The following is a 17,099-nucleotide window of genomic DNA, read 5'->3' as shown; positions in this document are numbered from 1 at the left end:
ACGTGGTACCTTCAGGCGTTTGGAAATCTACACATTTTTTCTGAGGTCTTGGCTGATTTATTTTAATTTTCCTTGATGTCAAGCAAATACGTACTGAGTTGAAAGTTAGGCCTTGAAATACATCCACAGGTACACCTCCAATTGATTAAAATGATGTCAATTAGCCTATCAGAAGCTTCTAAAGCCAAGACATAATTTTCTGGAATTTTCCAAGCTGTTTAAAGGCACAGTCAACTTAGTGTATGTAAACTTCTGACCCACTGGAATTGTGATACAGTGAATTATAAGTGAAATAATCTGTCTGTAAATAATTGTTGTAAAAATGACTTGTGTCATGCACAAAGTAGATGTCCTAACCGACTTGCCAAAACTATACTTTGTTAACAAGAAATTTGTGGAGTGATTGAAAAACGAGTTAATGACTCCAACCTAAGTGTATGTAAACTTCCGACTTCAACTGTATGTATTTTGAAGTGGTGAAATAACTTCCATATTGAACAATGAAACATGCGATCCTGCTGACTTGTACAAGTGGCGACACTGAGGCTGGCTTCCCAGACCTCGGGTATAGACTGCGGCTCTCACAGTTAACACCATTTGTTTCCCATTGGCAGGGAAGTGCACAGTCTGTCAGTCACTCATCACCAACACTACAGGGAGCTAGAGTCTGGTTTCTGCCATTGCAATGGACATAAAAGACTAGTGGAGTTTATTGTTGGCTGATTGCCACTACACTGGGGGAGTTAAGAGGAGAAGCGGCAGCCAAGCAAAGCTAAGTGACAATACGGATATCTTAGTGACCGGCTCCCACACACAGACACGCACAAACACACGCAACGAATGCACGCATGCACTACACACGCATGCACGCACACATACTGTACACACGTACCTGCATGGTGTCCTGGTAATGTAGAGCCATCTGTAAAGATTGCTCCAGCTTTTTGTGACACTCACTCCAGAGTTTACTCAGGTTGTTCCATGTGCAGTAGAGCTATGGAGTCAGTGATGTAGTTATTTAGAAACACATAGAAAAATTATTGTCTTACGGAAAATGAATATTAACATAAATGTTACCTCCTCTCACTCCTCACCTCATCTAAGCTCTTGGTGACATCGGGTTTGTCTGTATCCCCACATGCTGACATCAGGTCCATTCCCAGAATGCCAAGCGTGTCCAGGTCCCCCTGTAGACTGTCGATGTCCTCCCTGAGTGTCTGTTAGGCGATATAGTCAGGGGTGAGAGAGCCCACAATGGAATCGGTAAGAAGGGAGATAAATTGAAGCGGACAGCGTAAAGTACATTCGTTGAAATAGATCGTCTTGGATCGTCTTAGTACCTGACAGAGGATGGGGGAAAAAACACATTCACTGGAAATTGTACTGAACTATCTCATTCATCTTAAGCAGCTAAGATCAAACCAACAGCTCCACCGTCCACAGTTACCTGCATGGTCTCCAGGCTCTGGCGGATGGTCTCTGAGTCTGTCCTACTGGCGTTCAGGTCCAGGACAGCCTGTTGGGCATCGTTCAAGCCGGCCGTCACGTCACTAACATCGCTCCAGAACTTGAGGGCCAGGTCCAGCAGGTTGAGCAGCCAGCCATCTCTCTCCTGAGCCTGCCTCTGAGCCTCCTCCCACAGCTGGGTTAGGCCGGACACCCGCTCCTGGATCGCTAGGGAGAACACAGAATAGAGTCATTATAATACATTGTATTTTAGTCATTTAGCAGACACGCATACACATGTCAACCACATGTCACAATCATTGCAAGTCACAGGGACATCTCTGTATTTTCTCTCAAATTACTTTCTCTAGACACTCCAAAAAAATGTAACCCATTGTAGGTAACCTAAGCAGCATCTCTGTCAAAGGTGTTTCAAGATAAATTCAAGATTCTCCCTCTCCAGATGTGTGCTGCTAAACAGAAAAGCTCCAAATTGATTCAAACAACTCACATAAAAGAAAGCCCTTTATACTCCCAACAATTTAATGCAAAGAACCAACACTTCGGCACTTTGTGAGGAGTGTACCTGTACCGATGGAGGCGTCCCCAGCTGCCTGTGTGTTGGCCAGGAGCTCGTCAGCCTGGGTCCGGATACTCCCTAGGCCCAGCTCCAGCTTGGAGAGCTCAGCCAGGGTGTGCTTGTTGTCCTGTAGCTGCTCCTGGATGCGTGGGGTCTGACCCTGCAGAGAGGCTGTGGACTGCATGTGACCAAGCAGACGATCCAGACTCTCTCTAATCAGCGTCATCCTCTCATTCAACTACAGACAAGACACCATTGTGTTACTGGGTGTATGTGATGGTCAAATGTTTACATGTTTCTATGTGTATAATCTATTCTCACAGTATGCAGAGTCTGGCGAGACTGCTATATGTACTGTATTTACAGTAAGTATACATGTACCATGTGTGTGTCTTCATGTGTGTGTCTTTATGTGTGTGTGGGTGCGTGTGTGCGTGCATGCGTGCGCTTCGGGTGTGTGTGTTTGTGTTGCATGTGTGTCTTCATGCATGCTTGCCTGCGTTCATGCAGCAGTGTGTGCATACTGTCACCTGTGTGTATCTGGGCAGGGACTCCTCCAGTAGATTGGCAACCTCTCTGACCCTGTCCCTGATGGCCCTGTGCTGCTCCTCAGCCTCTTTGGCGCTATGACATAACTCCTCCCCCTGGGCGGGGCTAAGCTCTGACAGACGTTTCCCCAGCGAGCCCAGCCGTGCTATCAGAGGTCTATGCTCTGCTATGGACTCCCTTAGGCCCTAGGTGAGAAATGGTTAGGGGGTCATAGAAATAGATCCTTAGACACATAGATCTGGGTTGTATTCATTAGGGCACACAGTAGTAAAACGTTTTGCAACTGAAAACAAAAAGGACAGTTTCTAATTGGACAAGTTCAGGTAGTTCCTCCACGTTTTCTTCCGTTTTGTACCTAATGTATTTGACCCAGATGATTTTTTGGGCATGGTAAAGGAATTGTAGAGTGCATGTAAATGGCTATGTTTGAAAAACGAGGAGTCTCATTTCTATCCCTGAGAACTGTTGAAGAGGAAAGGTAACACGGTTCACCTTGTCTCACTTTCCATTAACTACCTAGGAGAATAGAGATGTCTTTATATACCTGTGGGAATGTTCAATGTTATCCTTTCAAGTAGATTAAAGTACTCTAATGAACGGAGCTGTATAATCTACAAGGGAAGAACAGTAGAACAGCACATTTGAGCAGAAAACGGAGGGGGAGCTATGAAGTCTAAAAGGGCATCATTGTTGAACGAAAAAAAAAAAGAATTGGCACTCCACTCAAAGGCAGGTCTCTGCTACCTGTAAGAGGTCCTGTTGTTCTCGAAATGCCTTGTAGCTAATGGTGCTCAGGGAGAGCTGGCCAATGAGCGCTTGGGTTTCCTGTAGCCATGGTGAAACCTCAGCAAGGCCCTCAGTGAACTGAACCAAGAGGGACTGGGCATGCTCCAGCTGCAGGACCACATGGGAGTTGGTGGCTGACGTGGTGTTGCATTGTTCCTGTAAGGCATCCAATGGGATCTGTGGAGATCGGATGACAACAGCTTTAACGTGACCCGTATGCAATTAGCTTGTCTCATTTGTTTGAACTTTTTTATAGTCAGATGTTATCATGGGTAAGATGGTACAGTATGTACCTGCAGATCCCCTATTTCCCCTTCATCACCGTATGTCTGCAAGATTTCAGCGATTTTCACCATCTTCTCAATGTTGAACTTGTGTTGCAGAATCTCCACTGCAAGGATCTTCATGTACACAACACAACAAAAGCATGGCATATTTTACAATCTAAAATGAAGGTCATGTGAAATGCTGTGCAAACACACAAGCCTTTGCAAACCAAGACATACGTTCAAACATCACACATCATCAGACCTCTATACAAATCTACATAGGTGGTTGCAGAACAAAACAAAGCATATGTAGAGGTGGATGAACGGGCTTGTATAGGGTCGCCCTAAGGGACAAAGTAGCTTTTAAAATGTAGTTCCAATGGGTCTCTTCACCTTCTGTTCATAGAGTTGGGCAGAGATAAGCTCAGGCTCCAGAGTAAAGGCTTTGAGTTGCTCCAGGCCCAGGGCAGTGTCTCTGAACCAGGCCATCTCCTTCACCACAGCCTGCTCCAACTGACAATAACATACACATACAGACAGGTTAATAAAAAGTACACATTGCTATCTAGTCGAAGTGTGTGCAGAGTTCCTACTACTTCATCCTTATCAGAAGACGATCAATATTGCCTAAATGCACGGGACCCAGTGAGTAGTCATGACTCGTGAGTAAGCACTCCATCATCCTCATATCAGTTATGCACACAGGCAACATTGCTAAGCCCCGCCTCTTACCCTCTGTCTCTCTGCAGCACAGAGCACCGTGTCTCCACCCCCAGTCTGCCCCCCAGCAGGCACCAGCAGTTCCCTCTCGATGCGGCCAAGCCACAAGTGGAGGTCTTCCTGGCTGGAGGTGCAGCGGCTGGATGCCTCCAGCGCCTGCTCCAGTCTCTGCAGCACGTCACCACTGGTCAGGCTCAACACCGAGCAGCGTATCCTCAGGCTGTCCACACGCTCCTGCACTTGCTGGGCTTCCTCCTCTGTGGGGACCACACCAACACAAAGACGTGTAGGATTAGCATGTTGCTACTCCTTAACATGTGGATAATCTTATCATTTTGGTGCTGTTAGCATGTTGCTACTCTTAGCATGTTGGAACTCTTAGCATGTTGGAACTCTTAGCATGCTGTTACTTTTAGCATGTTGTTACTTTTAGCATGTTGTTACTTTTAGTATATAGCACAGGAGGTTGTGGCAACTTAATTGGGGAGAACAGGCTCGTGGTAATGACTGGAGCAGAATGGGTGGAATGGTATCAAATACATCAACCACATGGTTTCCATGTGTTTGATGCCATTCCATTTGCCCCGCTCCGGCCATTATTATGTGTCGTTCTATCCCTCAACAGCCTCCTGTGACATGTCGCTACTCATGTTGTTTCTCTATGTAAGTCATCTGTTGATGGATTTTGTGTATTGGTAAGGGTAAACATTTACAAACACATTGATTTTGCAACATTCATTTAAGTTACCTGAAATCTTCTCCTTGAGATCATGACCGCTCTGTTGAATTTTCAGCAAGTCAGCGTTTTTCGCCTTGATCTCTTCCACCACAGCCTGAGGGGTATTACAAAAATATGATTTCTCCGCCCACCAGCCTCCACTGGTACATAAACATGCAGTATATGGCACAGGGTATACAGTGCCTTGCGAAACTATTCACCCCCCTTGGCATTTTTCCTATTTTGTACAACCTGGAATGAAATAGATTTTTGGGGGGTTTGTGTCATTTGATTTACACAACATGCCTACCACTTTGAAGATGCAAAATATTTGTATTTATTGTGAAACACACAAGAAATAAGAGAAAAAAACTGAAAACTTAAGCGTGCATAACTATTCCCCCCCCCCCCCCAAACTCAATACTTTGTAGAGGCACCTTTTGCAGCAATTACAGCTGCAAGTCTTTTGGGATATGTCTCTATAAGCTTGGTACATCTAGCCACTAGGATGTATTCCCATTCTTCAAGGCAAAACTGCTCCAGCTCCTTCAAGTTTGATGGGTTCCTGCTCCTGTACAGAAATCTTTAAGTCATACCACAGATTCTCAATTGGATTGAGGTCTGTGCTTTGACTAGGCCATTCCAATACATTTAAATGTTTCCCCTTAAACCACTCGAGTATTGCTTTAGCAGTATGCTTAGGGTCATTGTCCTGCTGGAAGGTAAACCTCCATCCCAGTCTCAAATCTCTGGAAGACTGAAACAGGTTTGCCTCAAGAATTTCCCTGTATTTAGCGCTATCCATCATTCTTTCAATTCTGACCAGTTTCCCAGTCCCTGCCGATGAAAAACATACCCACAGCATGATGCAGCCACCACCATGCTTCACTGTGGGGATGGTGTTCTCGGGGTGATGAGAGGTATTGAGTTTGTGCCAGACATAGCGTTTTCCTTGATGGCAAAAAGCTCAATTTTAGTTTCATCTGACCAGAGTACCTTCTTCCATATGTTTGGGGAGTTTCCCACATGCCTTTTGGTGAACACCAAAAGTGCTTGCTTATTTCTTTCTTTAAGCAATGGCCACTCTTCTGTAAAGCCCAGCTCTGTGGAGTGTACGGCTTAAAGTGGTCAGATACTCCAATTTCCGCTGTGGAGCTTTGCAGCTCCTTCAGGGTTATCTTTGGTCTCTTTGTTGCCTCTCTGATTAATGCCCTCCTTGCCTGGTCCATGAGTTTATAACCCAACCCTGATCTGTACTTCTCCACAACTTTGTCCTGACCTGTTTGGAGAGCTCCTTGGTCTTCATGGTGCCGCTTGCTTGGTGGTGCCCCTTGCTTAGTGGTGTTGCAGACTCTGGGGCCTTTCAGAGCAGGTGTATATATACTGAGATCATGTGACAGATCATGTGACACTCAGACTGGACAGGTGGACTTTATTTAATTAATTATTTGACTTCTGAAGGTAATTGGTTGCACCAGATCTTATTTAGGGGCTTCATAGCAAAGGGAGTGAATACATATGCACGCACCAGTTTTGCCTTTTTGAATTTTTTGAAACAAGTCATTTTTTTCATTTCACTTCACCAATTTGGACTATTTTGTGTATGTCCATTAAATTAAATCCAAATAAAATTGTATTTAAATTACAGGTTGTAATGCAACAAAATAGGACAAACGCCAAGGGGGGTGAATACTTTTGCAAGGCACAGTAGGCTTGCATACAGAAGAAACGTATACATAGCTGTTATCCTACCTTGGCCCTCTCCGTACCCTCGGGGAGGTGCAGCATTTCCCTCTCAGCATTGCGTAGCTCGGCCAGGTCCTGCTCCACAGAGATGAGCCATTGCTGCAGGCTGTCCACCCTCTCCTGGAAGAGCTTGGCCCTGGGCAGGATGAGCTCCAGACTGCCCCGCCTGTCAACCCCAATACACAACACCCATTACATTACAGCTCAGCCCACGCTGCCAACAACATGATAGCATAGCATAGCATAGCATTGCAAAGCAAAGCAAAACACAACACAACATGACATAGCATAGCATAACATAGCATAACATGAAGGGACAGCACCACAGTTCAATAAGCTGACCTGTTCACTGCATCTACCAGTAAGGCCTCCCATTTGTGTCTGAGCGTGGAGAGCTGGACCCTGGCCTGCTCCCCCTCCTTCCCTGGAAAGGCCTCGGCCATATGAGGGCCCTCCAGCATCATGGTCTCCATACTATGCCTCCGGTCCTCCAGGAGACGCTGCAGGAGCTGTGAGATGATAATGGATACTCAGCCATTGCCTTATTGTTGTTATGACCAGGGGTTTTACCTGATCACAGTACCTGACCAGGGAAAACGCCAAGTCTTACTCATTGTCTTTCTGATGGTGAAACTCATCATTTTCACAATAATAAAAAGTCAAAACCTGTGATAAATTGGGGATGAGCTACTTTGGAACATCCAGTGTAATCTTACAAATGCTTGAAAATAGGCTACAACTATTGAGAAGTTAAGTGTAAAGCCAGAGAATACCTCAAATAGATGTATTAGGAGTTAGGACAAATACAGCTCAGACGACTCCGGTCTTAGCTGCAGAGAGTCATTGCTACTTGCTAGTCCTGAGAATTTACATTTGGGTACATGTGCCTTATTCTTGTCTCTCCTTCCTTTGTGTGAGTGCAGTGAAAGCCCCATCTCAAGTGTTAGGCTTGCATTGTGAGGAGCCAGGCAGGTTTCACCTCACCCACTGTACTCACAATGGGAGCTGGTTCACACTGAAAGGTAAATTGCTAGAAAGGAAATTCGCCCCAGGAATTGTAAGAGTGAACCTTCCCTATTCAGCCCTGAATTCAAGGGATTTCATATATTAAAGGGAGCATTTTTCTATTTCCATGATCTCAGCGTCATTTTCCATATATAAAGTATCCTCATGCAATTGATCAAACATTATAGTTACTTAGCCGTGGGTGCTTTGTGTAAGTTTAGATATTTTGTGTACCGTGTTGTAAATTGCTGTACCAGTCAAAAGTTGGTACACATTTACTCATTCAAGGGTTTTTCTTTATTTTTACTATTTTCTACATTGTAGAATAAAAACTATGAAATAACACGTATGGAACCATGTAGTAAGCAAAAATGTGTTAAACAAACAAAATATATTTTAGATTCTTCAATGTAGCCACCCTTTGCCTTGATGACAGCTTTGCACACTCTTGGCATTCTCTCAACCAGCTTCATGAGGAATGCTTTTCCAACAGTCTTGAAGGAGTTCCCACATATGCTGAGCACTCGTTGGCTGCTTTTCCTTCACTCTGCGGTCCAGCTCATCCCAAACCATCTCAATTGGGTTGAGGTCGGGTGATCTGATGCAGCACTCCGTCACTCTCCTTGGTCAAATAGCCCTTACACAGCCTGGAGGTGTGTTGGGTCATTGTCCTTTTGAAAAACAAATGATAGTCCCACTAAGCGCAAACCCGATGGGATGGCGTATCGCTGCAGAATGCTGTGGTAGCCATGCTGGTTCAGTGTGCCTTGAATTCTAAGTAAATCACAGACAGTGTCACCAGCAAAGCACCCCCACACCATCACACCTCCTCCTCCATGCTTCACGGTGGGAACTACACATGCGGAGATCATCCATTCACCTACTCTGCATCTCACAAAGACACAGCGGTTAGAACCAAAAATCTCTAATTTGGACTCATCAGACCAAAGGACAGATTTCCACCGGTCTAATGTCCATTGCTCATGTTTCTTGGCCAAAGCAAGTCTCTTCTTATTATTGGTGTCCTTTAGTAGTGGTTTCTTTTCACCAATTTGACCATGAAGGCCTGATTCACGCAGTCTACTCTGAACAGTTGATGTTGACATGTGTCTGTTATTTGAACTCTGTGAAGTATTAATTTGGGCTGCAATCTGAGGTGCAGTTAACTCTAATGAACGTATCCTCTGCAGCAAAGGTAACTCTGGGTCTTCCTTTCCTGTGGCAGTCCTCATGAGAGCCAGTGTCATCATAGCGCTTGATGGTTTTTGCGACTTCACTTGAAGAAATTTTCCAGATTGACGGACCTTCATGTCTTAAAGTAATGATGGACTGTCATTTATCTTTGCTTATTTGAGCTGTTCTTGCCATAATATGGACTTGGTCTTTTACCAAAAAGGGCTATCTTCTGTATACCACCCCTACCTTGTCACAACACAACTGATTGGCTCAAACGCATTAAGGAAAGAAATTCCACAAATTAACAAGGCACACGTGTTAATTGAAATGCATTCCAGGTCTACCTCATGAAGCTGGTTGAGAGAATGCCAAGAGTGTGCAAAGCTGTCATCAAGGCAAAGGGTGGCTACTTGGAAGAATCTTAAATACAAAATATGTTTTGATTTGTTTAACACTTTTTTGGTTACTACTGTTCATGATTCCATATGTGTTATTTCATAGTGTTGATGTCTTCACTATTATTATACAATGTAGAAAATAGTAAAAATAAAGAAAAGTAGGTGTGTCCAAACTTTTGACTTGTACTGTACCTTCTGCTCTTGTAGCTGTGCTTTCACCACTTTGACCTCTGAAGATGGAGGCTTCTGATTGGCTGTCAGCTCCTCTATCTCACAGACCCAGGTCAACAGTGCTTCCAGGGATTGATGGAACGTTTCAGAATCTGCAAAATCATCTCTCAGACTCAAGGCAGATCTCATTCCCTGGGGGAAAAGAGAGCATGACACAGCATTAACACTGTTTATAGTAACTATACAATATGAAACCATGGACACCATGGAACCATGCTGTAATATCAGTGTTACCTTCATACTGTGCAGAGGCGATTGAGATAATGCTAAATAGTAAATCACATAAAAAACAGAGCAATGCACTGGATATCTTACCCTCCAACGGTCCAAGCTGGAATCTTGGTCTGAACTAGAATGTCCATCGCTATGCAGCTGGGATAGAAATATAAAAGTCAACACACTGCACAAACTGCTTTTCTGAAAAAGAGCACCGGTCAAAAACATAACACATTCTGTAGCACATGCTGCTGAAGAGATGTTAAGGAAATTGCAGAGCGGTAAAGATGATAAGTTGAATTTCAGACGTTCAATGAAAGAATGGAATGGAAAGGGGGGGAAAAAGGAGTAAAATCCTAGTCTACTGTACTGAATAATAATAGACACTTTAGAGAGGCTGTTTGCTGTTGAAGTTATATTGACCTCAGCGAGTTCCTCAGCTGCTCCAGTCAGAACCCTAACAGTCCTGGTGACTATGGGGTCTCCGCCCTTCTCTCCAGAAGGGTACTCCGTCACCTCCACAATTTCTGTCACAACTGTCTCTGTCACTTCCGTCACCTCCGTGACCTCATGGGAGGCCAAGGTCTTCCAGGACCAGGGGCTGCCCTCTCTAGAGTCTCTCCTCTGGAGGCTTCCTTCTCTGGAGTCTCTCCTCTGGAAGCTGGCCCTCCTCTCCGCTGAGCCTGGGACTGAGCCAGGCTGGGCTAGAGAGGATCTCCCACAGGGGATCTCTTGGACCACGGCCTTCCTGGTCAGGGTGCTGTTCCTGGATGTCTTGATAGGGGAGGGGGTGCCGTGCCAGGCATTGTCCAGAGTACTGATGGTGGTGACCGTGGGGGCGGGGGAGGGGCTGGTCCTGAGGGGTTTGTCCGAGGGAGGGGTGTTGCTGTGAGACACCTCATCCTCCACCTCATCCTCCTTTGTCCTATCTGTCACCCTCTCCTCCTCCTCCTCCCTCTCTCTGACCACTTCCTCCCGCCTGGCCTCCCCATGGTGTGTCAGGGGCGGAGCTTGCCATTCGCGGCGCCGCTGGTAGCACTCCTTCAGGAAGTCCTCGTCGGACCTCACCTGCTTGGACTTCTGGCCCAGGCAGCTGGGCCGGCTGATCAGATTACCCATAATCCTTCAGCCCAGGGGATAGTGAGGTAATAGGCGAGAGTGGCCCCCTCTGCCATGCATGCAGGAGATCCTTCAGATGCCTAGAGTGAGACAAGGGGGCTTGGGGTGAGCATCCAACTGTAAAATCATTCCTCTTTGACCCCCCCAAAACAGTTTGATTTATATGACATTTTTTGTTGATCGCTGATGTTATTGGACCAACTTTGGATAATGCTAAATATCATATTATTTGCAATGTGCATGACTTGTGAAAGTAATCACTAACTAAAATATGGTGAAAACCACTACAACTGCAGAAACATATCCATGAGAGGTTAACTACCTATTCACTCCATCTCTAACCACGCGCCGCCACAGCCCATTTGTTGAGAGAGAGGGAGTAGTACAGTAAAATCAACTGAAGCACAGCAGAGCCAGGGACTCCTGGCTGGCTTACTGTGCAGACAAGGCTGGTTCTTTGTCATCCTTGGACCACATGCACTGATCTGGGCTCTCTTGGTCTTGGATGGCCTGCAACAGGCACCGGCTAAAACGTTCTGGCTATTGAAATGTGTGTGACAGGCCTGTCCACTGAAAGCAGAGTGTTGAAGGATACCCACTGTTAGGAAACCCACTGTTGAGCTCTGGCAGGCAGGACCAGTTCTCCCCTGCCAGCTCTAGCCCTCTCCGAGCCCGGCCCTGCCCTGGGGAAACTATTTAGCCCATAATCAAATATTACATGCATAAAAACGCCCCCTCTTTATTATGTGCTGAGTAGGGGGTGGAGGAAGTAGGGGTGGCTGGGGAGGGGGCGGGGGCGTGACGGTTGAGGGCAGTGATGCATAGTCGGGGAATCACAGATAAAAGATGTCTATGATGACACAGGACACCGTTCCGCTTTCTGATCTGCTTGTGATGACCTGACATAACTGCAGAGACACTGGGCTCAAGAACCATTGTAAACATGATAATAGGAGCATGATTGCTGCTGTGGCTGATCACTAACAAATCACATCATCACAACAATTTGGACTGTAAGCCACCATTTTCAAATATTAAACATATTTTCATGGCTTACAATGCATCCTTTTCCAAGAGTTCATTGACTAATTCCAACATAACTGCCATGAGTTTTATCCATGACTAGGGACGGTTTCAGACTGTCTGTTACTTCTCCACAGTATGGTCATTGTAATGACAGAGGGTTCAAAGATGAGTGTAATTTTCCTGGCCTATAGGGGCTGAGGTGGGCCCATCAGGGGCTGCCAGGGAGGGGCTCTGCTATACTCTGCTGTTACTGCTTCCTCTGAGGTCAGAGTGGATTAGTGCCTGTGGATCGAAAACAGGTCATTCCAGGTCACGGCTGGTCGCAACTGGTCTCGGCTGGTCAGGTCAGATAAATTGGGGAAGTTCGCTCCAAAAAACCTGCCAAGAGGGTTTTCTGTTTTCTGGCTCGCTGGACCAGAAGACGCCAAATTTTACAGTGCCGTCTTGCTGGCTGCATCCGCTCTTTGTTTTTTGGTTACGGTGAATATTCAGTATTGACAGGTTAGGAGCTCGAAACAATTAGCTGAATGACTAGATTCGGCTGTTCTCTTTCCTGGAGATAAAACAGCTTGTTCGGCTTGTAGTAGAACACAACCTCATTGTGTCTCTGTCAGCAATTTCATGTCATACTGTAATTCTATTCTATTCATAATTCTATTCATTTCATTCTATTTCACAGCCATGATCCACATTAAATACCAGGATGTATCTGTCTTCTATTATATAATAAGGCTGTAGCTGAAATGAACATTTTGATTAGACCTCTCCATGTGCATTTTAGTAATTACAGTCGTATTATTCACGTCTGCAACGCAGATGATGTAGGCCATAGCATGGAACCCAGGGGGAATCAGAGAGGAGAGTGGCTCACAGACAAAGCCCCAGCTCAAGATCAATGATTACCCTGTTAGCCTTAATCACAGCCTCATATTCCCCAGAGGAGAACCAGAGAGTATCTGCGACCAGGCGGCTGTGTCCGTGTTCAGTAGGTTAACAAACCAAGGCAAAGGGTGTGCCATGTCGGACTGGCTATTGCACCTGATGTGCTCCCATGTGGCGCAGCGGTCTAAGGCACTGCATCTCAGTGCAAAAGGTGTTACTACAGACCCTGGTTCGAGTCCAAGCTGTATTACAACCGGCTGTGATTGGGAGTGATAGGGCGGTGCACAATTGGCCCAGCGTCGTCCGGGTAAGGGTTTGGCCGGGGTAGGCCGCCATTGTTTTCTTAACTGACGTGCCTAGTTAAATAAAAAACGTGTAGCCTGGAATTCAAACTGATATGTCCTGTTTCCCCACTGTTTCACTTCAAAATAGAAGACAATGGAAACAGAGCATATCCGGTTGGATTCCAGGCTACATGAGTGTGCTATTGTAAACTATTACTATGAGATATACTGTATGTAGCGTGGTGATGCTGTGTGTCATCCTACTGACACGTTTACTACAGTAACAGTGAAATGCCATCTGAAAACAAACACTGAGGATGCTAATTACCGCATCAATCTAATAAGATAAAATCTAACTGTATTTGTCACATGCTTAGTAAACAACAGGTGTAGACTAACAGTGACATGCTTACTTACAGCCCTTCCCAACAACGCAGAGAGAAAAATAGAAAATAATAACACAAGGAATAAATGCATAACGAGTAACGATAACCTTGCTATATACACAAAGTACTAGTACCGAGTCGATTTGCAGGGGTACGAGGTAATTGAGGTAGACATGTACATATAGGTAGGGGTAAAGTGACTAAGCAACAGGATAGATAATAAACAGTAGCAGCAGTGTATGTGAAGATTCAAAATGTAGTGCAAAAAGGGTCAATGCAGATAGTCCAGGTAGCTATTTGTTTAACTATTATAACGACCAAACGATCAGTTATGTATTTCAACTTTACTGTATGAGGTAATTGGGTCATTCTAAGAGCCCATCTTCCAGGTCCGTCAAAATCTAACATAATCTGCAAGGCCATACTGCAATTTAACTAAGAATTCAAACAACCCAAGCAATCATTTTACAACAGGCTAACCAATTGTTCAATTATACTGTTTTGACATATTTTAATAAGACTATGTTGCTATATGATATGAATGTGCACAGTAGCTAGTTCTGCGCTAAAGCTGAAGCCAGGCAACCATTTCACTTAACCCGTATCTCAGATGACCCGGTCCATTCCACCACTTCACCTCCCCTAGAAATTAGTCCTTGATTTAGACTCTGCCCTTTGTGTGCTCTCAAGACTGATTTATGATCCATCCCTGCAGAGCATTTCCTGATGAATCAAATTTAGTCACAATAAAGGGCTACTCTGCAATATATGGAACATGCAATGAGACCTGAAAGAGCAGTAAAATGTCTGATACTATTAACTCATTACAAATTGAAATCTATGTATCGCTGATAAAGACACTAGACAGTTTGAATGTGTGTGAGTTTCTGTTTTGGTGAGTGTCTGTGAGAAGCACAGTCCCATCCTACACCAACATACACTCGCACACAAAAGAGAGTCTGGTGTTTTGCCACAATTGTTTGAGCGTGTATCCAAACCAAAGAAATGCATCCAATGATGGGCAAACCAGACCATTGATTCCATTAACCATTGAATAATAATCATGAATTACAATCTTAGAGCCCCACAAAGACAGACCAGTCACAATTCATGGAGGGTCTCTATGTGGTAATCAAGATAGTGGTCTTCTAATTAAAGCTGACAGCTGTGCATTCACCAGTGAGATTTCTGATGACAGATTTTAAAAAAGGTAATCCGTTCATGACTAAAACAGAACAATGTGTGCCACAAACGATTGTATCAAACTGTTTTGTTGATTTAAACACCTCACGTTGCATCTAGGAAATAATATTACATCTCGACTAAACATCTCGACTTGATATTTTGGTGAATTGCATTTAAAACAGCACATGTTGGTTCTAACACCACAGTGCTATTTTTATCATTCTGATCCTGCCAAAATGTAGCAATGGTGCATACAATTTTCCCAATTTCACATATCAAACTCACTACTTTCTTCCTGAATCAAATCTGTAAATTAGAATATTCTATCTTGCACATTATTACTGCACATTATCATGAAGACATTATACTTACAACTGTATGAAACAATCAAAAATACATATTTCCTACGTGGGGAGTAAAAATAAAACATACTTCTAGCTTCACATTCACTGTTCAGACTCAGAACTGTCCCTTTGAGCCAATGTGGACCAGTGAACCAATGGCCATAGCCACTTTGCATCATCACATGCGCTTCCAAGCTGCAATCACAGAAGAGTAAACTCCTACTGAACTTTTCCTATAAGCCAATCCAGGCCTGGTGGCAGTTTTGGCGGTTTGAGATTTAGGTGACGCACACTTACCCTGGAGCAGAGACGAGCACAACGGCTAGAGCAAAGGAATTCAGCTAGTCCTCAGTCACCATTCAAAAAGGAGAGAAAAAATCCTGCCTTGTTAGAGCATCCTTTAAATGGCCTCCCGCCCCTCCCAAGAAGTCTCCTCACACACATGCATATTCTCTCACACACATACGCTCACAACTCACTCAGACATCCGCCTATCAAAACACACTTTCTAAACAAAAACACACAAGGCCTGATAACCCATGCTTTCCGTTGCCCACAGCCACAGGCAAACAATGTCCTCCTCTCCCCTCTCACAGCACCACCCTTCTCCCCTCCCACCGGCTCCGCTCCTCTCCTTTTCTCCTTTGTTGTTGGAGCTCCGATAGAGGAATTCCTTCCTTGTTCACACCACCAATAGGATGATGGTGCACCCGGATCAAGACAATGTAGTCCCAACGGCTCAACTAGATTCCCTCAGTTCCCAGCCAGGAATAGTTCTCACATTGAGGTCACACTGGTAGCTCCATATGACCGCAGACCAGTGGCACAATCTACACCGCTTGTGCTCCTGTACCAGACAGTTAGACAGCAAAGGGCTTCCCTTTACCTTCCTCCTTTCGCTTTCCCTCCCTCAATTCCCCCCCTTCGATAGCCCCTCCCCTAGAAGGTTTTATTTTGGCTCTGAAACTCCATGCTGCTTATGGTAAAAAAAAGAGAGAGTGAGAAAAAAGCTTTCTAAAGAGCCCCGGGCCGCCCTCAAAACATTCACATGCCTCCAGCTGCCTCCAGCCCCTTCTCTCTGTCTCTAGCTCACACAGCGCCGGCAGGGGCGAGCAACGCAAGGCCACAAAAGGAGGGACCTTCACCCACCCACACCCAACCCCCATCTCCATTCAGAGTCAGTGCAGCAGCCTCCACAGCAGAAACAAAGACAACTAATTACTGTAAAACAACTCTGATTACTTTTTTCAAATCACTTCCAGACCCTTACAACTCCAATGAAAATCAAAAAACGTAAATGAAGACGAAACTGAGAAAATTGGACGTGGGGCAAAATAGACCTCTCCGACTCCTGGGAAAGCTATGGTGGAACCCTGTGGATATCATTTATCAAACTACATTTGCATCGAACTACATCTCAGATATACAATAGCGTCTACATGTGGTTTGTCTTTTTACATGAACACTATGTAACCTAAGTGCTTTATTTCCTGTCCTATCTATTACATGGAGACTAAGACTAGGGAAACCAACACCCCAGTTGAATGAAACCAGCTAATCACACACTCATGTGATCACCTGGAGAGGATGTGTGTAGTGGTCTCCCCCGGGATCAGAGCTGTGATTATTACTAGCTGTGAGTAAGTGGACAGGTGCAGGGCAGCAGGTGCACTGGAAAGCCCTGGTGGACAGGTGCATTTTAGGTCACCCACTTCAAAGAGGTGTTTAATTCCCTGAAGCCCTGAACAACCTAATTTAACATCTATCTATCGATCTATCTCTGTCTGTCTGTCTGTCTGTCTGTCTGTCTGTCTGTCTGTCTGTCTGTCTGTCTGTCTGTCTGTCTGTCTGTCTGTCTGTCTGTCTGTCTGTCTGTCTGTCTGTCTGTCTCTCTCTCTCTCTCTCTCTCTCTCTCTCTCTCTCTCTCTCTCTCTCTCTCCTTATCTTTCTCTCTCCAATATTCTTGCTCTCTCTCACTCTCACACGCACACTCTCGGTCTCCCTCTTCCATAATCTACACAGTCTTTCAATGG

At 45.0% G+C, this 17,099-nt stretch overlaps 1 protein-coding gene across 1 annotated transcript in view; it reads right to left on the bottom strand.

Moving 5' to 3' along the window:
• Positions 1–17,099, bottom strand: part of LOC115165414 (microtubule-actin cross-linking factor 1) — a 50,268-nt gene that overhangs the window by 23,738 nt on the left and 9,431 nt on the right. Inside the window, exons 5-18 of the mRNA XM_029718504.1 lie at positions 9,940–9,996; positions 9,586–9,756; positions 7,157–7,323; positions 6,821–6,980; positions 5,099–5,183; positions 4,363–4,607; positions 4,024–4,143; positions 3,655–3,762; positions 3,320–3,538; positions 2,557–2,760; positions 2,033–2,264; positions 1,448–1,674; positions 1,095–1,217; positions 893–994 (exon numbers count right to left, since the gene is read on the bottom strand). Of these exons, the coding sequence (XP_029574364.1) occupies positions 893–994; positions 1,095–1,217; positions 1,448–1,674; positions 2,033–2,264; positions 2,557–2,760; positions 3,320–3,538; positions 3,655–3,762; positions 4,024–4,143; positions 4,363–4,607; positions 5,099–5,183; positions 6,821–6,980; positions 7,157–7,323; positions 9,586–9,756; positions 9,940–9,996 (2,220 nt within the window). The remainder of the gene's footprint in view (positions 1–892; positions 995–1,094; positions 1,218–1,447; positions 1,675–2,032; positions 2,265–2,556; positions 2,761–3,319; positions 3,539–3,654; positions 3,763–4,023; positions 4,144–4,362; positions 4,608–5,098; positions 5,184–6,820; positions 6,981–7,156; positions 7,324–9,585; positions 9,757–9,939; positions 9,997–17,099) is intronic.

The sequence above is a fragment of the Salmo trutta genome, chromosome 3 (assembly GCF_901001165.1).
Source record: "Salmo trutta chromosome 3, fSalTru1.1, whole genome shotgun sequence".
Lineage (NCBI taxonomy): Eukaryota > Metazoa > Chordata > Actinopteri > Salmoniformes > Salmonidae > Salmo > Salmo trutta.
This window is presented reverse-complemented; position numbering and strand designations above follow the sequence as displayed.